The sequence below is a fragment of the Strongylocentrotus purpuratus genome, unplaced genomic scaffold, assembly GCF_000002235.5.
Source record: "Strongylocentrotus purpuratus isolate Spur 01 unplaced genomic scaffold, Spur_5.0 spur5_scaffold_11, whole genome shotgun sequence".
NCBI classification, from domain to species: domain Eukaryota; kingdom Metazoa; phylum Echinodermata; class Echinoidea; order Camarodonta; family Strongylocentrotidae; genus Strongylocentrotus; species Strongylocentrotus purpuratus.
The window spans coordinates 14,637,950-14,658,846 of NW_022145596.1; the positions used below are offsets into that span (position 1 = coordinate 14,637,950).

At 36.1% G+C, this 20,897-nt stretch overlaps 1 protein-coding gene and 1 long non-coding RNA gene across 3 annotated transcripts; both read right to left on the reverse strand.

Moving 5' to 3' along the window:
* Window positions 1-290: 290 nt before the first annotated feature.
* Window positions 291-10,173, reverse strand: LOC579694 (transmembrane protein 33). Its single transcript, XM_030980748.1, has 7 exons — window positions 9,981-10,173; window positions 8,803-8,897; window positions 7,093-7,280; window positions 5,792-5,859; window positions 5,014-5,147; window positions 3,357-3,440; window positions 291-2,150 (listed from the first exon to the last, which is right to left on the reverse strand). Exons 1-7 carry the CDS (start codon window positions 10,116-10,118, stop codon window positions 1,991-1,993), a joined length of 867 nt encoding a protein of 288 aa, XP_030836608.1. The 5' UTR covers window positions 10,119-10,173; the 3' UTR covers window positions 291-1,990.
* Window positions 10,174-13,150: 2,977 nt separating this feature from the next.
* Window positions 13,151-20,880, reverse strand: LOC579768. 2 transcript variants are annotated; one of them, XR_971288.2, is made up of 4 exons: window positions 20,812-20,880; window positions 16,936-17,095; window positions 16,180-16,230; window positions 13,151-14,227 (listed from the first exon to the last, which is right to left on the reverse strand). It is a non-coding gene; the product is annotated as a subtilisin-chymotrypsin inhibitor-2A (long non-coding RNA). The 2 variants fall into 2 exon arrangements; XR_971289.2 differs by having other exon boundaries at window positions 16,936-17,098.
* Window positions 20,881-20,897: the final 17 nt, after the last annotated feature.

Below are 20,897 nucleotides of genomic sequence, written 5' to 3' on the forward strand. Positions count from 1 at the left end.
GCCTACTAATTCATATATTTGGTAAATTTGTTTCTCTCATGGTCTGTGAGAGATATAGGGTAGTCCCATATACATCTTTCTGTGTATAGTGCTTGTAACTTTACAAAGAATGGGCCAAATTTCTTATCATTTTGATGATTCCAGAACCTTGCAGATGCTAGATGCTAGATGATCAACCTTTTCTGATCGATTACACAACGTTTCTTTCACAATGCAATCGCATGACCATAACTGGTCTTTACCTTTAAAGAGTTATGGACTTTTCACCTTTTTTAATTATTTTTTTTCCCTCTCATAAACTACGTTAACACAATCATCAGGACTTTTTATACAAACATCAAACATAAATTCTAATGCTACATCCATGAAATCAACGATACCTTTATAAAAATGATAGCACATTTCACAAAGATTCTGATCGTCCTGTACTTCTTATTCATGACCGAAAACAAAATAACAGGGCAGTTGAGTTGAAAGGGCAATGGGCCATTGTATTTGGGAATGCCTTATCCTAAATAAGAAGTATCTGTAACTCTATGCCACAAAAGCAGTTCAAATATTTTCAGAGTGTTTTCAGCAGCATCATATGGGTGTAGTAAAAACATAGTGATTCAGCTAATAGATCCAACTCTTTGGTACAGTCTGTTAGAAGAAAGTACCCATGGACAAAATTCTTGAGAGGAAATATAATTGAATGTGAAACTAGAAAATATTTAGTTCTTACTCACATACCATATCATCATTTTGAACTTGTAAAATTTGCTGGAAAAAAAATGATGGGAGACAAAAATTAATTAAAAGTTATAAACAAACCTCTCAATAATTGGTAAAGCTTATTCTTAAAAAAGGAAATCAATTTTCATGGGACAGCATATTTTATTCAACCTAAGATAGAGCTTTCACACAAAAAAAAATCTTAATAAAACACAATTACCTTTTTGGTAGAAATATTTCAAGCCATATTTGTTTGTTTGTTTTTGTATGAACATGGAGGAGGTCTACACTGTACCCTATAAACAGTTTTGGGTTAATTTTGGTGTTAGCCATTCAATTGTTAAAAGTCACATTGAATTGAATGACTACATAACTTTCAAACACACACTTCGAGACATGTAGAAACAATTATATAACAACTGCTATATTTGTAAAGCACGTAATACGATGTTTCAAGAGCTGTATATAATTTTGCTCCTCTTTCACATGAAAACTGCACTTCAAACCTTTCAAGCTAAATTTTCCTAAATGAAAGCATACCATAAGTGTCATCAATATTTTCCTTGTCACAATATTTTTGTATCATTTTATTCGGTCTTGGTGACTTTTTAGCAACGAGGGATTAAATCTCTATCTGGTTCTATGAAACAGCAATACAGTTTGCCTCTCCTTCAACCCTAGAAATAGTTCCACTCCCACTAAACCAATATGCAATTCTTTTTTGCTGAAAACCAAAGTCTTTGACTCTACCTAATAGTACCAATAGAACTCTTTCTAATGTTTAATGTCTGTAATTGTTTTTTACAGTCATATGCTGAACAAATTATACCAAACCTAATAATGGGCAGCAATGCGGACATTTTTTCCTTGTATCTTGGGTACAATATGGTGTGATTACTTTACCATCTCAAACTTTGGATGATAAAAGTAATGATGACTTACAAAATTCTTCTTCAAATTCTAGTTTGTTAAAGCCCATCTGTACTAGTTAAGAGGAGGGATTAGACCACCCTGCAAGGTCACTGGACAGGTGGTTATCTCATCAAATGGTCACCAATGACGCATTGTTTGTTATATAGAGGGCGCAAGCAGCTATAAGTAGTGCAGTAGGGCTTTAAGATGTGTCATTGATAACTTTAAATCAGGAAAAGTATCAAAGGATGAGTTACAAATTGCTGTTAAATGACTGGTCTTTTCAGAGTCTCATAAGTCAAATACAATACCTGTATTAAAGTAAGAATGAGTTATTCACGGTTCTTAGAGGAGGTTTGGCGGGCTATTGCTGCTGTTGCTGCTGCTGCTGCTGGTAGGGGTCCTGGGGAGCGAAACGGCTCAGCATGCCGATACACTTTGTGAGGAAATTAGCGAGGAATGCTGGCGTGTTGGGCTGACTGCAGTACTGCTCTGTGCGTAACCTCATCTCGTGGAATATTTGTCTGTAATCGAAAGAGAATATACAGATAAATAATGCTAAATGACCCTGCAAATGATCCGACTGGCCAGAATGCTCCCCAGGGAGTGGAGAATGTGCATGCATTGTGTGCGGGTAAGCCTGAATCCGATGACCGGGGTAAAAATATGTACTGCGCCTAGAAACAAAGTATTAGGCGTATTATAAAAGTGAGCTAATATTGTATTATTACAGAAGGAGTACGGAGAAGTTGTTTAAGTCTGTTCATCAAATGTTTGAGAGTTTTATCCAGGACCAAGGCTTAGTACATATAAATAGTAATATTAATAATAATAAACAGAGAAGGTTCTTGTACAGCGCTCATGACCGTCAAACTTGACATTCCTGGGGGAGGGGGGGGGGGTGTTTCATAAAGACTAAGATCAACTTTAAGTTGGACTTAACTATGGCAGCCCTTTCATGCCATTGGTTGCTCTCTCCATTGGTCTTTCAATTATAATCTTTAGATAATATTTTTTCCTTCAATAACGAACTATCATTCTTCAGATTTGTGACCACAATTTGTAAGTCCCTTGAGAAACCAATGCCAGGAAATGGTGAGAGAATACAGTGGCATGAACGGCCTGTCATAGTTAAGTCCAACTTAAAGTCGATCTTAGTCTTTGTGAAACACTCCCCTGGCACTCAAGTAATGATACCCCGGCTTAAGCATGGGTGCCCTCGCATTATTTAAAGATGTGAATTCCTGCCAAGTATCCATTTACCTCACCTGGGTTGAGGGTGGCAAATGTATCTCAATGTCTGGCTAAAGGACGTTGGTGATGTGGAAGGGACTTAAACACTGTACTTTTATATTCATCCAGTCATGCTTGAATGAGCATGCTTTAAAGACAAGTTGGCCACATTTAAAAATTCACAAGATTGTAATTTCTTTAGTGAAATGAGAGAGAGAGAGAGAGAGAGAGAGAGAGAGAGAGTCAATTTCATTACTGTCTGCCTACTTGTCATGTTGTGTAGTTGTAAATACAGTGAAACCTGTCTATAAATACCACCTGAGGGAGACAAGAAAAGTGGTCTTTATAGACAGGTGGTCTTTGTGTACAGATGCTTATAGTACATGTTTCAATGAGAAACCATTTTCAAGGGAAACAAAAAAAAGTGGTCTTTGTAGAGAGGTGGTCACTAAAGCAGGTTTAAGTGTATCAGTAAGGTTGATATTCTTGTTACTCACTTGCAGTATGGATTCCTTCTTGAGGCATAGCGGAATGTCAGGAATCTAAAGTACATGAAGGGGGCTATCAGATTCATGCGACCACTGTGATTGGAAAAGAAAATACGGACATTCACAGATAGAAAAAGTTCTTGGTTAGCTAGCTCATATTCAATTGACTTGAGGATACAGTATGCAAATAGTGACTGCTTTGTGGGGCATGGTTAAACAAAATAATGCTGAAGTTGATCTTGAAACTATACTGTGTCACAAAACAAAGTGGAGGGGCATAGTGTAGTCTCGAGATCACCAGGAGCTAACGTTTTAACCATGAACTGGAATATAATGTATATCTCGTGTGTGAATTCTCAAAAAGGGATGTTTCAATAAACATCCTGTTCAAAATGTATTCATTCAATTTAATAGGGAAATTCACAAATCTAAAAGAAATCTGCGTGTCCACTGCACAAATCCATTGTTCACCTCATGCGCATTTATGGCGTCCTTGCATGTATGAACAAGTAGAGCTATTGCCAATCAATCTTTTGTTACTATACTGCCAAACAGTCAGTAGTGAATTTCATGCCTGCAGATTTGTGTATATAACAGGATATGGCACACCAGTAATAAGAGAGTGATGACATTTCATTATTTGAAATCTGCCATTATTTCCTTGATTTTTCATTTATCTTCATATAGCATTGGAATCAGATTCACACAAATTACTGGAAAATAGTCAATGGTTTCCTACTTATCAGAAGGTTTTGCCACACCCATACCTTTAGTAAAACACAATCCATTGTCTGAGCATTGGCATATTCAAATAGATACTGAATAGGGTTATTATGAGGTATAAAACCCTTGAGTTTCATTATTTCAATGCACAATAATTTGACTAGCCTTTGCTATATATATATATATATAAGATGAATAACGTATTTGCCGGCGATAAGGCCGCAGCACCGTATAGGCCGCACCCTCGATTTTGACATTTAAAAAAAAAAAAAAAAAAAAAAATTGTCGGGATTTGATCTCTTGCGTTGAAATGTTGATGAGACTAAAATCAGCGCCTTAGACCGCTCGGCCATGCCGCACTGATGCTAGCATATGGAGTTTTCTGTGATGTATACATTGCGCCTCTCTCTTGCGTATTACTTTGCGTGCTAGATGCTTCGCGGCGGCTCCGTTAAACGGGCCCTTCTTTTACTTTTGCAATGCATTGGCACAAACTTAGATCAAGATCTATCGGCAGATGTTGTATTTGGAAGTTTATTTTCGTCTTCATGTCAACAATGCAAGATAAAATTGTCGGTAAGATGTGTGGAAATGTATAGTTATTGTACCGCTCGTAGATCTAGTCCCATATGTGCAAATTCGTGTTGGTTTTGACTTGCTTTTTAATTTTTTTTACTCTTTCGCCGCATAGGCCGCACCCCGACTTTTTGATATTTTCTCTTCCAAAAATACTGCGGCCTTAACGCCGGCAAATACGGTATGTATTTTCCAGTAGGCTATAACAGTTATTAATGCAAATATCAGTAAGAAAAAACAAATATTTTACCTATCATAAACAAGTAAATCTGTTTGCTATGTCTTTAGACAAAGGTGCCATGAATGTGTATTAGGAAGGGTGATAATGCACTTTAAATAATATATTTCAACCGTTCCGAGTACTTACGTGGCCATCATAAAGATAAGAACTGGCATAATGAGTATCTCATCAAGAGCTATGAAACGTAGGATGTCTACTTGGTATGAGATGACTTTATCAACAAGTCGACGCAACAACATCATGCTGTTTGGTCCGGCGATCTAAAAAAAGAGAGAATTGACAAGTTAATTTATTAACGAATGCGCAAAACACAGTACAGTCATGCAATCTATATGAGAGAACTATTATTAATTACTGGTATATCAGATTAAATCTGCACAATAACGGTACTAGCATGCTGATTGGCATGGTATCTGTTCTATAAGAGACAAACAATTTTTCTTTTAAATGACACCAAACTCCTAAATACAAGTACCTTGAAATATTTTGTAAAATGATTTAGGTATCCATCCGATACACACAGGTAGTATTTCATTTGATTGCATTAACCTTTTACGAAACATTAGGTATTTGTCCACAAATGTAATACAAATATTTCCCATGAACATTTATAAAAAAAAGTGGGCACTTCAAAGTTTGAATGAAAGCAATGAAAGTAGCAAATAACAATGTACATTAAACAGTAATTTATCAATCAAAAGAATAATGCAAGCCCTTCATTGTGACACCTGGGCCCTGTTTCACAAAACTTGTTATTAATAACAAGTTGCAATAATTGTTATAAGCTACTGAAATCCTGGCATTTGATTGGTTGAGAGCAAATTTGTCATAGAAATTTAGCACTTGTAATTGACAAGTTTTATGAAACAGGGTCCAGGTGTTAGTAAAAGAAAATGATACTTACATTGGCAAGTTTCTTGGTGAAGCTAGATGAATGTAAGACTGCAAACAAGAAAACTGGTGTCAGCACAACTGAATTCAATTGGTCAAGGAAAGATAAGAAGATGTAAATACTCACTAAGACATTGTCTGTTTCATTGTATTGGTATACAGACTTTTATGCGGTAAGCATAATAAGTTTAATTCAATTAAATTCAACAATTCAAAATTTCATTAGTTAACTATCTAGACTTATTAGCTAGCGCTTGAGACTATTTTAGGCTAGACTGGTTTTTAGCCGCCAAGCAACTGTCTTGGACGCAAATAATCTAAAGTGCAAATAGGATTATTAAACTAAATAATTGCTGGATAATTATAAATGGTATGTACCAGAAAACTTAGCCTTATCAAAGGGTTGTCGTCTTTCATTGAAAGTTGGCCTGAAAAGAAGTATACTTATCTAAGAATGGATACACTGAACAAAGAATAGGAAATCATGAAATTTGATGGCAACTATATTACAGGGAATCTTTGTCAATAGAAGTAAAGAACCAGTATGTGTGATTTGAAACAGGAAAAATTAGCATAGACATTTACTCAAAAGATCCCTTTTAACTTTCTTATGAAGGAACAGACAAATGGAGAGTTCTCCCTGTATGACAGCACATGTATAGAACGGAACTGCCAACAAGAATTTTCCTGTTCGTCATTCCCCCCATATGATTAATAATCTTGTACTTTTATCTGCTCCAAACAATTTTTTCATTAATCACTCAAATGATAAATAGGCTGGCAAATGTTATAATGTTCTTTCTTCTTATACAAGATCGGTCCTTTTCAAATACTTCACATGATGCCATTCATAATCAAAATATTAATTTTAAAAAATTAATTTTTTTTTTTTTCTTTTTTTTTCTTTGAAAATCGTATTTTATTAAGGAAAATCGTACTGTCGTATTTGCTTCTAAAAATCGTACTAAATACGACTAAATCGTACTGGTTGGCAGGTCTGCTCTAAGTTGGACATAAAAATTATGGAGAGCCATTTGTATCAGGATTTAAATAAAGTATATTCAAAAGCAAAAATTCAAGTATTTTAGACTTTTTATAGATTCCACATCAAGAACATGAAATCTCCTTGATAACAGAAAACATGAAGAATTTGAATCAACATTTTATGCATTTTAAAATAACTTTTACAAAATATTTTCATAGATGCAATGGCTTTCCATAATTTTTAAGCCCAACTTAGGATCTTTGTAAAACACCCCCTGGTCCTACTTCCTCTTAGAGAGTCTCAAGCCAACTTGAAGAATAAAAGGATACATGTGAGTGGGTAGCTGTTGATGAAGATGAGCGAGTAGAGGAGATTGTGACAGCTGTCCTCCAGCAGAAGCTGTCCAAGGTACATCCTGTTGAACTGAACACGCGGCATGCGCTGATGAAGTCTTAGGGCACTGGTCAAACCGTTGAGGATCAGGGCTCGTTGGTAGGAGCTGTGACCGGCTGCTTGTCTGGGGGAAATAATAATAATAATGATGATAATAATAATAATCTGGATTTATATAGCGCTTAATACGAAATAAAGTCTCTAAGCCCTTTACAGATATTATTACCCGGTCATCAGATTTATTCATGCAATTTGTGTACCACCTTCACTCCCTGGGGATTATTCCTACCATATGGTAACCCTGGGGCATATAGGAATTACTAACACAAAGGACTTTGTCATCCTACCATGTCCCCATTTCTCTCCTGGGTATAAGGTGGCAAATGTAGATTAATGACTTGCGGAAGGACATAAGTGCTGTGTCGGGGATCAAACCCACAACCTTTGCACTCCAAGCCAAAGGCTTAAACCACTCGACTATGACACCTCTACACATGCATTGGAGGTAAGACCAGGGACGTGATAGAGAAGGACTGGAATCAAGCCACTCTCCATTGACCCCATGCTCCAAGCCGCCAAAAAGTTATGCGCTAATCTGCTACTGTTGACCAGGTGGTGAGATAAAAGGGCGCATGAAATTTCATGATTTAGAATTCCTACATCAGAAAATGGTATCACAGCAACTGTTCGCTGTCCCTTTCAATGATTTCTCATCCACTGTTGAATGTGAAAAGAGTAGAACAAGCGAACACAAACTTGTGTAATTTCATGCTTTTTTAAACTTCAAAAATACAAAAAACACGCGAAAACACGCATTAGCAAACTGAATGTTATTAAAGATTGTAAATCATGGATTAAATAACGGGACATTAAAGCATGCACAAATTAGCGCATCATCCTAAAATATTGAATTTTTGTCAGGATGTAATTTTTTTTACCAACTCTGGCACACAAATTATAGGTGGAAGGAGTACTAAATTTGAAAATTTTATGCACTATTCCCAAAACAATCCCCAAATAAAGTTTTTGATTTACACTGAAATTTTGCCGGTAATTCAATATTTTGTAATAAATGCAAATCTGGTGCCTGGCTTCCGAAAGTCCCGCAGTGGAAGCGCGGTTCGGAGCATGGAACTTCAAAGCCAAGTGGAATGTTACACATCTCATTGTTACGCTTTAGAACTCACGAATGCGTTTGAATAAATTACAAGAGTTTCGCCTCCTTTCTTTCACCTCCCTGGTAAGACTTACACTCTAACAAATGACTAAAATTTATTAAGTCCTCATCTACTCATCTGCTCAATGGTACTGTTACTGTTGAGGTATACCCACATCCAGCTTTGGGGAATATATCTCCTTCTATGTGCATGTTAATAACATTTCTATGTATGCTTGGATTTATGAAGGAGACAACAATTCTTCTACAACTATTCTCAGGCATCTCATCACTTGGACGAATATCCCCTGATCAATTTGATAATTACCTATTTAGGAATTACCACTTTGACACAACTAAAACTTGAAAAAGTAACAATTTGAATCTGAAGTAATATGAACTGAAATGTAGAAAGATATGTATGTGCAAATATAAATACAGAGAGGGGAAGGGGGTCTTTATCCGTTAACTGAATCTCTGGTAATCTTACCCAAGAATAGGGAATACATATAGGATACTGCACACAACTGTAGCAAGACGAGACGCCCACAGGGCCGCATCTACTTTGAACTCGGTTAGGTGAGCCTGGCAGAACAAGAAATATAAATGACATGTTTATAGTATATAAAGCTTTCCTAAAACTTTCCAAACGGGATGTCAATAAGAATACGATGCAAATGATAATGACATTGATGAGTAATGATATTGAAAGAAATTCAAAATCATCTCCTCAAAAATATCACTTGCTTGTCAGTTTTTAAATTAATATATAAATATATAATTATATATATAAAGAGAAAGAAAGAGAGAAAGGAAGAGAGAGTAGAGATACATAAATGTAGAAGTTGCAAACGTGAACAATAGCATCACGAAATATTGTACGAGTAGAAAGAGTAGACACTCACTGAGAGCTTTGATGGGCCAATCAAGTTGTTCACTGCATCTCATAATGCTCAAATGATTACAAACAGGCAATACAGAGGAACCAGCACGAACATTTGTAGTAAAAAATTTAACTTAATTCTGCAATAATTATAACCTAGCTGATTAAATTGTTCTCTTAAAGGTACTATGTCCCTTTTGCAGCCAACCTCAAATTCTGTAGAACTTTGCAGGAATTATGACTATGTCATGTATGTCCTATCTGTGCAGTGTCCTTATATTCAAATTATGCAAGGAAACCCGTTTACTTGCTAGACTTCACTGTCAGACACTTTTGAGTGACTGACTGGCTTTTTTTCTTCTTTGGTAATAACATACATGAAAAGAGTTGTAAAGGGTACATGAGCATTTGTCTACATCATAACCCACTTCTTGTGATGGACAAGATTAAACTGATTGAATCTTTGCGCAGCATAAAACGTATGACCATTCGGTACAATTGTCTGAAAATCAAGACTATTACTTTTGGGCTCTATAGCCCTTAAGTCGATTTGACAACTAATAGTCGTTATTTTCCCACTTGAAGACATTTTCAAGCCCCACCTTTTTTAGGGAAGTTCTAAATTAGTGTTATCTTTCAAATGCATTTGGAATTTAACTTTTTCATTTTTTGGGCCTGCAAATGGGACATAGTACCTTTAAATCTATTTTTGGTCATAAACCCAACCCTGACTTGTTGATTTATGCTTGATCTACATGTTCATGTCTCAATTTGATTGTACTTACCACCACCTTCCCAATTCCAAACTGCCCACCTGTAGCCCCATCGGTGGCACTGTTGCTTCCTGATGTGGTACTGCTCGAGGAGGAACTGGGCGGAGTGTTCCCTGGGGCATCATCGTTCATTTCTTCTATGGTTGGCATGACGATATTAAATGATCAAACTAAGCACTCTGAAAATATGAAAAAACAGAGAAGATTACAGGGAGAAGTGAGCATTTTGTCTCTTCAAGTCTGAAGCTTTGTTTCAGCACAAAAATATTTTGCACGAATTCTTCGAATTAAAAAAAAACTTACATTATCCAACATTTATGAGCCAACATCCTTTGTCATTATTTTCTCAGATCCTCATTAAATTCTTGTAAATAATTCACATTATGACGTGATGATCATTATTCAGTCCTTCACTTCACGCAAGCGGGTCTGCCCACACCCCTTTGTCGGTACGGTATGCAATTGTATTGTATAAATTGTGCAGTGCCAGTGGTTTGCCGTGAAACCTGTGAGAAAGTGTAATTCGCCGTCGGCAGTTTTCGGCCGGTCCGTTGGATGCATGGTAAAATCCCTTTAAAATACATTGCATAATAGCATATCCCACACAAACCATAACATGCCAGAGTCACTGAAGAACTACATTTGCAATGGAAAATATATCCTTAAATATCACATTTTAGCGATGTAATCGACGGTCCTAAATCTAAAAAATACTTTAAATACAGCTCATTTTATGGTACCCATATTCCTTACAGACACGCGTAAGATACTCGATTTTTCAGATTCGGGTAGCGGGACCGCCGATTACATAGCTAAAATGTGATATTTAAGGATATATTTTCCATTGCAAATGTGGTTCTTCAGTGACTCTGGCATGGTATGGTATGTGTGGGATATGTAATATGATATTATGCAATGTATTTTAAAGGGATTTTACCATGCATCCAATGGATTGGCCGAAAACTGCCAACAGCCAATTACCCAGAATCTCAGAATTGGTGTCCAAACATCGCTTAGAAGCACTAATGTCTAGAGGGGGTGTCATTTGCATTTTAAATTGATGCACGGTTCATTTGGAGGCATAGTTTAAAGGTTTGTGTAGAGTTCAGGTTTTTGACGCCTGGCGGGAGGCTGTTCTAGTCTCTTATTGTATTTGGTATGAAGCTGTTCAGGTACGCGTTTGTTTCGGCATTGTAGTGGGACTAGACGATCTCACAGATCTTGGTGCTTCATGAACATAATCAGGGATATCCATAGCAGCTTCCTGGTGGAATGCCTTGTAGAATAGCGTTAATCTGCTGTCTTTCCTTCATTGTTGGAGAGGAGACCATTCCACTTGTAGTACGATGATAGTCATTGTAGACAATCGTGCTGCCCTTCTTTGCCCTCCTTTGTACCCCCTCCTTTACTCTAGTTACACAGTCACAGAGTTACGGGTCAAAATGGATACGAAAGTACACTAGCACCAAAACGGTCTTTGAAATATGTCTGTACACAAACATATTAATAAGGATGAAAAGCCTCATTCAATTCAAACTTCAAATTATTCCCCATCATTCGCATTCAACACCTTAACACAAGAAGGAATACACACACTGCTATGAGTATGTGGGACTTAGTTGAGAGATTATCATGACAATATATAAATTCTGCAGGCGATTGAAAAATTTGCAGGCAGAATAGTCCACGCATCGATACATAAAATAAAACTTAACTAGCATGTAATGTAAATACAATCGGTATTCAAGATGTAAGGCACTATAAATGTAACTTACCTTCTAAATATATGATTGTTTTGTGGCATTAATAGAAGATTTTCCTTCGAGAACAGTCGGCGCTTCTGGTCAAAATTCTATACTCTCTCGATCGCGATGGTGGCGGCAAGTGAGCAAATCAATCACTAACAAATGAAAAACTACTTTTATTCTTCCTGAAGATAATCATAAATTAAATGGTAGAAAATTCGAACTTGTACGTCATGACTATAGTCAGAATTTCCTTTCTACCCCTCTTTATCTTCTTCCTGATGGGCGACTGCATTCAACTAGCTGGTTATTCTGCCTTTTATACCCCCAACAAAAACAGAAAGCTGTCTATCAAACCAAAAACATTTCTTCACCAATTAAGACCCCCCCCCCCAAAAAAAATAATCAGACTTAGACCTAGCCCCCCTCCCCCTCCCCCAGTGCATCCTATTGGTTGAAATATTAAGTTATTGAACAAACCAGGGAGTTTGGATTGAAACTCTCTGCACAAACTTTACTTTGGGTCACAGAAAATTTGTCTTATCCATGTTTGTTTTGTTTTTCACCTCTTTTTCTGTTGTGTTTAATAAAGGGCCCTTATTTGCTGAATTACACTCAACATATTTATATCTCTATCATTAAAATCAATTTGAAAAAAGTGTTATGGTTTTGAATTGTACGTTTGACTAGACAAAAGTCTAGTCAAAATAATGCGTAAATGGCTAAAAGTTTTTTTAGGGTCATACATGTATTTATTAATAAGAAAAAAAACATGATTATATGCTGGTAAAAAAAACAAGGATAAAAATCGACGGAATAAAGAATTACAGCTGCTGTATCTTCCTCAATGTTTTTGTTTTTCCTTAATTCTTTCAATCTAACCAGGGAGATATTTGGTTTCACCCTTTCTCTCTATTCTTCCGATCTCGACAGTGTGCTACACAATTGTACAACATACATGTACATCATAAACTTACAACATCTTTCTTTTGCTCTCCCCCTATCCTTACTCTCAATTCTCTATCCCTCTCTCTCTCTCTTTCTCTTTTTTCCCTCTTTCTCTCACTCTCTTGTGCTCTCACTCTATTGACCTTTCCCATACACTCTCCTAACTCTCATATTCCCCATCATTCATCTGCAGGGGGATTTGAGAACTATTTTTTTACTTTTCTGATACCTTTCCCCTTTTCCACATACCGGTAGTAATCCAGTAAAGGGGAAAACTCAGTATCTCTGCTTATAACACTCCTCATATAATTATTTTACATCATTAATAGCTCATAACAGAGAAGTATGTCAGATGTCGACGCAGGATATCATTTTCCTGTCAAATTCTATGTTTCTCAGGTAAATAAATTAGAAAATAACTTTTTTCCTCAAGGGAATATCTAACCAAATGCTAAACATAAATTACATAAAGACATCAGAGCCAGAAAATGTACAGTAATTATATTTTAATTTTGTATAAAGACCATATTTACCTTAATCATATCTACTCAATTTATAACTTCTATAATTCATATCCCAGCATATTCACTTTTGAAGGTCAGGAAAATTTTTGTGAGGCACAAATGGTCATGGTTTAGACTAAACATAATATTTTGTATATATATTTTGAATAAAGCTGTTTTAGTACTTTTATGAAGAGATAATTTGGTTATCATAAATAGTTTTAGAAAAAAGAAAAAAGATATCTTTGACAGTTTATCTATCATATGGTAAAATACTTTTCAATTTTCCCCAACATTCAAGACAGCACATTTTAGCAAGAGCACCAAGTGATCTATACGAATAAACTGAACATTTTACATATAAATTTTGGAGAGGATACCAATTCATAAAATCTTAATACCATATCATGCACAATAGAAGCACAAATAACTGACAGAGTTGATATTATATGATGGTGACATAACCTAGAACAGAATAAAGCAAAATGTCTGTAGTTACGTTCTTAATCCTGCCATTATCAGAGATTTCAGATCAATATTTAGGGATTGTTTTAATAGATTAAAAAGGAATGTTCTTATGCTTTTATTGAAACAAAAAGTAAGTTCTTATAATGATGAAAATTACACAGTAACGTCTGTTTGGAGCCAAAGGGCATTAACTCATATACTCTAACACAGAGTTAACATACTTGTGGCACCAAATAGATGGTAAGTTGGTTGTTTACAGTACAAAGTTAACCAAATATATTTGGGTGTAAGGCTGTAAGTAGAAATTTCTCTTAAATATCTATGGCTCTTTATTGCTTTTTAATGTCATTGTTTATCATCCAAATTGCAGGCATAATTTACTATGATTGCATAAGGTTCTTCTCGCACCTCTCAACAGAAAAAACTCATTGGTAAACATTAATCTGGTACATGGAATGGGCTAGGCAACGATGACTGACAAGATTCAACCAACAGAGGGAGCCTTCACCACTTTCCCTGCAGCATTGACCATGATGCGGACACGGTCTTCACGGAAATCCATGGTCATCATTGAGTCTTCTGGAAGAATATCAACCTGTTATAAAGATATGGACAGAGGATACTCATAACTTGAGTGGCAGAATAATTAAGAATGAATCTCTTAGATGTCGGTATGTTTATATTTAAACAACATATCTATGGCATGATAAACAATCAGATTTACTTTGCCCCTGTTACTTTGAAGTGTATTTCCATTTACAGACCTCATGATTATCAACCACTTAATATTCATGCATATTTTAAAGAAGTTTTCATTCCTGACTTTGTTCAAAAATCATAAACTAAAATTAATAGGATTCTAGAGATAAACATGGTATTAATGCAGGTTCGTGTTTGCCCTTGGAAATAGAAGCAAAAATGAATAATTGCTCATCCAACCAGAGGCATACAGAATGACAGAATTAAACAAAATGTCCAACAAAAAAGAGATGGGGAGGGGGTAAAAAGAGATGGGGAGGGGGTAAATATGACAGAGGGGGATGGAGGGTGGGTTATCAAAGAGAACATCCCTTCTCAAAAACTCCTTTGGTTGGTTTCTGTACCCCATTGCATTTCAACTATCTCATAATTAGATCTATCTCCCCCCCCCCCTTAACCAAACAGCAAGTGGCCCCTCTACTGGGCCCACACAATGCCCTTGTTCCCAGATACAGTTGTAAGTCTTCCTATACTGTTTTCACACTGGCAAAATTTTGCTTAATCCGTACTATAGGTGGGGTTAAGGGGGGTCTTAGCCCCACCTATAGTCGGGGGTTAAGCCTATTCCACTTTCTGTTCAGACTCGTATTTACCAAAGTGGGCTAGCCCCACCTATAGTACGGGGTTAACTAACCCCGCAAAATAGCAGGGCTAACCCCGCAATCGTGGTGCTAACCCCGCAATTGCGGTGCCAACACTGCCAAGCGAATGAATGAGAACAGAAACGAAAAATAGTCCGGTACTACGCAATGGAGCGTATCGCAGCTGGCCAGATGCGAAGTAAGGAGCCCACTGTCAAATCATGACATTCACGATATCCGAGGCTAACGAATTGCAGTGAGAACAGCGCGAATTTTTTTCTAATTCCGGAATAGGCGCTAGTATGGGGATAAAAACAGCATGTGTGAAAAGCCAAAAAAAAAAATAGTCTGGTTATGGATAGTACGGGGCTAAGCAAAGGTCGGGGTTGAGCAAAACCAGTGTGAAAAGAGTACTAGTAAAATGGTATGAAAGCTTTGGTAACAAAGACCAAAGAAGTTTTTTTTTTTTTTTAAGTACTGGTGATGCACAATGAGATCCATGGTCAAATGGGATTACCTCAGATTATTCTGCAGGGATTTTCAGCTTTACACAGGATTAAGTTCTTTAATCATAATCTAGAAATGGGTAAGCTGCTTATGTGCAATTTATACCACTTATTATTGACTATAGAAAGAGATTTTAATAGTACTGTATATAGATTATTAAGAATCTTTTCATGAGAATAAAGCAATAGTTCTCCTTTGAAAAACCTCATAAGAAAGCAATATAGTAGTCCTAAAAGAGTTTCTATCATAACGATTAAAGCTAAATTGATGTAACACAGATATTGACAATTTAAACAAAAGTAGCTACAAAATCTGACGTGGGTAGTTATCATCTATCCAATATTTTTTTTCCTTTCAAAATTTCATTAAAAAAATGGGCATACCTGACAATGTTGTTAAAGGTATAGACCAGTTTTGGAAACGCCCCCCTCTCAAAAAATGAAATGGAAGCTTTATTACCAATCATGTGAAAGAATATGTTTTGAATAATACGTGATGATACAAATTTTGCCGGGAAACTGCCTACTAATTGATATATTTGGTAGATTATCATATCGATCTGGCCTGGATAGATATTGCGAATGCACTTTAACGTTAAACATTTGGGCATACTTATATTTCTGCTTTTTTGTGAATTTAGGTTGAAGTATTGACATCTATACCTTTAAATAAGGATTCATAAGTCCAAATTGCAACCTACCTGCAATCCTGGTCTATCCTGCAAGATGGCAGCCTTGGCTTCCTCTCCAGTCTATGAATACAATGGGTATTGATAAATAGAAAGTTCTCAAAGACATCTCTACCAGTACATGTACATATACACATCAATCAAACAGGCCCTAATATCCATTAGGCTTAAGGTTAGAAAGTGTTCATAAGACAAAATAGAACATTCTAAATTTTGGATCCTACTGGTACATTATCTAATGTACATATACATGTTCATGTATGAATGAACACTCCAAAACCAAGGAAATCATGAGTTGTCATTTTTTTCCAATAACAAGGCCGTTACTGACAATGAACATTCAAATCTCTTATGCCTTTCTTGCATGCAGCCAATGGAGTAAAACAATCCTATACTATGAGCATGATGTGTTCATAAGACAAAACAGAAGATTATAAATTTTGGATCCTACCGGTACATTATCCAATGTATTGTGACAATAAAAACAAACTACTGGCCAAGGAAATTGTGACAATAAAAACAAACTACAGGCCAAATAAATACAGTCTAAGTCGTCTTAATGGCCACCTCTCCATAAAATAAAGGCCACCTGTGTACAGTGGCAATTTTTGTTGTCTCCCCCCAGAAAGAAATATGTGTTGTAGAACTGTATAAGGAGGCCACTCAACTTTTTCTGTGTCTATTGGGTGACCTGAATGTAAAGCTGTAACTCACTGTATATTCAAACTGTGCAGGCACAGGCGATTAAACAATCAGAACAGCCCTTACCTTTCCTACCAAATCGGCCCACTTTGTCTTCGGAGACGCCATGTTATTGGACTTCGATGAACAAGCTGGAACCACGAGAAATGAAGCCACAAAGAGAAAGGACAGCAGCGTGAACGGAGTTACTCCTCTCATCTGGTTTTATGATGCCTTATCACAAGCGCTACTGGAATAAAGCAATAAAGACATATAAATGGTTGAGTAGGCTACACATGCATCTGAGGCCTCCTACTATCGTTGGGCAGTGAGGTGTGGGGATTTGGGGGAGGTATTATAGGAGGTTTAAAGTGTATTTTTAAAAGTTTGCTAATCATAAAAGTTCATGTATAGCATTGGTGATAACTGCAAATTCAATTTTTACAACGTATTTGATTAATGGATAAATAGTAAGATATGAATTCTTCTAACCTGCATGTCCATAAGAATATTTTATTAGCTTTAATCACCAATTGCTTTTGTTAACTCTCTTACACTTTTGCTTTTGTTTCTTTCGACTTTGATTCAAAAGGCAATTGCTATTGTAGGGTTGCAGTTCTAACAAATTCCTAGCACTCTTAAGTACACAGAGGCAGCCCAGCAAGACATGTTGTTTGAATGATAACTACTGGCTAACTGACCAGGTTTTAATGTCTAAAAGCATTACAACATTCTATGTTGCATTCCACATACATTCCATGGAAAGTAAAAGAAACAAATTAATATTCATTTCGCCACATACAAGTATAAATCAACATCACAAAGTATTCTTGAATATTCAAACATAATCAAAAGGTATATTCATACATGTAGTATATGTAAAGTACACTTTAAGCTTGACTGCATCAGGTGAACATTGAAACCAATCAGAGAGAGAGAGAGAGATAGATGAAAGGATGGTGGATGACAAGGGTGAATGTGAATGAGGGATGACCTATTAGTATGAAAGGGATGAATCATAGATATGAAGGGGGGTTTAAAAAGTTCAAAATAAATCCCTACACTAGTTTCAGATATTCAGCCTACTGTTTAGTAACTAAAATTAATTTTCGCAAATTCAAGATATCATTTTATAAGCATCATATTATAAATTCATAATAACAAACTCATGAATTATGAAAATAATTAAAGGGCCACTCTAACCCAACTAATATAGCCTTTCAAAACATGAATACACCTCTACTTATTAATATTCCAGCCTCTGATTTTTCAGAAAATCTCTAAATTGACAAAAAATGATAATAACCATCCATTTTTCAAAGTTCTCACGCTTGCTACGCCCCTCGAAAAAAGGTAATACGGTCACGTGGCCTTGATGACGCATTTGACGTCATTGCGGGCATGTCCGATTTGTCCTATAACTAATGACGAAATTGCCAGAAACGTACTGGGATTATCAAGTGTATATTATTATTCCAATAAACAACTTTTTTCCCCCAATTAATATCATAGTTTGCATTTTTAAAGACATTTTAATGCCTAAATCACCCTTCTTTTCACGGGAGAGGTGCCTGTAATGACGTCATAAACAGTTGCGCAATGAGGGTTCCGAGTCATCCTTTTTAAAGCTAGATTCCAGAATTATTGTTGATTTCTAAGAAAAATCATTGTCACATTCAGAATCTCCGTCAAAAATTATTCTGCATGTCTTTTTTTCAATTTTTAGCCCCGTTTTGGTTAGAGTGGCCCTTAAATATCTTATAACTTCATCATGACCTTTATCGTAATACAGGCATTGGTAATTAACTGTCATCCACTATTAATGAATGAGACAATACTGTGCATTTATAACTAAGTTAACTATTTCCTCCTTTTTTTTTTTAGGTGAATACTAATAGATATGTAAATCTAATCAAATTAGTCTTATTTTAGCCCTTTATTAAAACAGATGTGAATTTTTCAATATTTGTTTTTAACTAGAGCTGTAGAGCATAATAAGCAGATAATCCTACATGTAAATCATTTACCAATCTTTTCCTGGTTGATTGTCCTTCTTCTAAAGCATTTGTTGCTTTTGAACTTGATATTAATTTGTATAATTTGTCAATTGTTAATTTATTAACTACATAATAGCCTAATTTATTTGTAGGAAGTGGGTAGATATAGAAAGAGAGAGAGAGAGAGAGAGAGAGAGAGAGGAAGAGAAAGAGAGAAATGAGAGAGATACAAAAAAGAGGGAGAAAAAGAGAAAGAGGAAAAAATTAAGGGGAGGGAGAGTGACAGAGAGAGAGAGAGAGATAAAGGGAGGTACATGTAGATTGGTATAGAGAGAAAGAAAGAAAGAGAAGAGGGAGAAATAGAGAAAGAGAGAGAGAGAGAGCGAGATTGGTATAAAGAGAGAAAGAGAAGAAGGAGAAATAGAGAAAGAGAGAGAGAGAGATTTCATGAGTTCTTGAATTATCTTTAAAACACACGTTGATGCAATATGGGAAGATACAAGCTTTAGTCACTCATTGATACAAAGGGTCCACGAGACTGTTTAATGATTAACTTGATACAAGTGTACAGGTGCACATGTAAAGTCACTCTAATTGTACAGACTTCAGGCAGCATACTGTCAATACATGTAGTTTAATTGTTTATAAATACATGCATGTATACAGTACATGTGTATCTTTTGGTTCAAGAGAATCTTGAATTTAACACACTATCTACAAATAATATGTTTCTGAAGTCATTGTGACAACGTGTCAGAAGCAGATCTAGGATTTTGTAGATGGGGGGGGGGGGGGGGGGGGGTCTACAATTTAAAAAAAAATTGTTACTAACCTCAAGATGAATTAGTATTTACAGTTTTTTTTAAAAATAAATACAAATAAACAAAACAAATAATAAATGAATGAAGATCATCAGAATATTTGGGTGCCCTTTTTCAGGTATATTTCTCTGACAACAAAAAATTTTAAAAGAGGAGGGGCACATTTTGTTGTTGGATGATCTGACAGTCACAAACACCCATGAGCATGGGTTTCAAGAGTGGGATAGAGGGTGGGCGGGGGCACAGGCCAGTTGCGCCAGTAGTGCCCCCTTGTATCTCGGCACTTGTAAGTGACAAGCCCCGACGGCCAACTCAACTCAAAATAACTAACAAAAGAAAAAAATTATCATTAAAAATGATTAAGTTGTACGTTGTGCATTACAAACATTGATTGGACTGTTGGAAGTTATTAAACCCCTATTATAACACAAGTCTTAATTACCTAAATTCTGTGCAATAAGTTTTCAAACAATTAAACTATTGGTAGAAATTAACTTTCAGCTTCAGATGTTAATTAAAGACTGTCAATACTACTGGGCCAGAAGGGATTTAAGTCCCAGAGCGAGGTCACTGACAGGTGCATGTGGCTATCTCATTAACTCAGCTCTCAATTAACAGAAGAAAAAGAGGATCATGGGGGACCAACAGGCACCGATTGGGGAAGTTTTCTATATAGAGGGAGCAAGTAGCGCAACTGCAAGTAGGACAGTGGGGCTTTAAATTTAGCGACTATGCAATTAATCGAAATTTTGGGCATATTACATTATACATAACAACATCAACACACAGAAACCCAGTCTAGTTAAATCTTTAATGTAACTCAAAAGACAGAGTCACACCACCGGTAATAGCTAAAGCATAGTGGTCAATGCTAATGAGTCAAAGCTACAAGTAGGGCCAGCTACCATGATCGAGGGCCGGGACCAGGCCGGGCTGGAGGTACTAGGTGTGGCGGTATGTCACCAAGGCCAGTCATTGCGTGCCGTCAGAAATTATTTAAAAAAAAATCAAAATGAAAATTTAAAATCAATGAAGACAATAAAACTTAGAAGTACAGGGCTATCACGAATCCATCCTAACTCAAGCATTAAATATCCAAAAGCATTACAAAATAAAAAGGTTTAAATTCGAACAGATATACTCACACGTTATGGCGAATATGGGAGTATCCTTGCAATCCTTGGATCCTAGGATTTGAAATGTGGTCACACTATCTATTGCAATACACTCG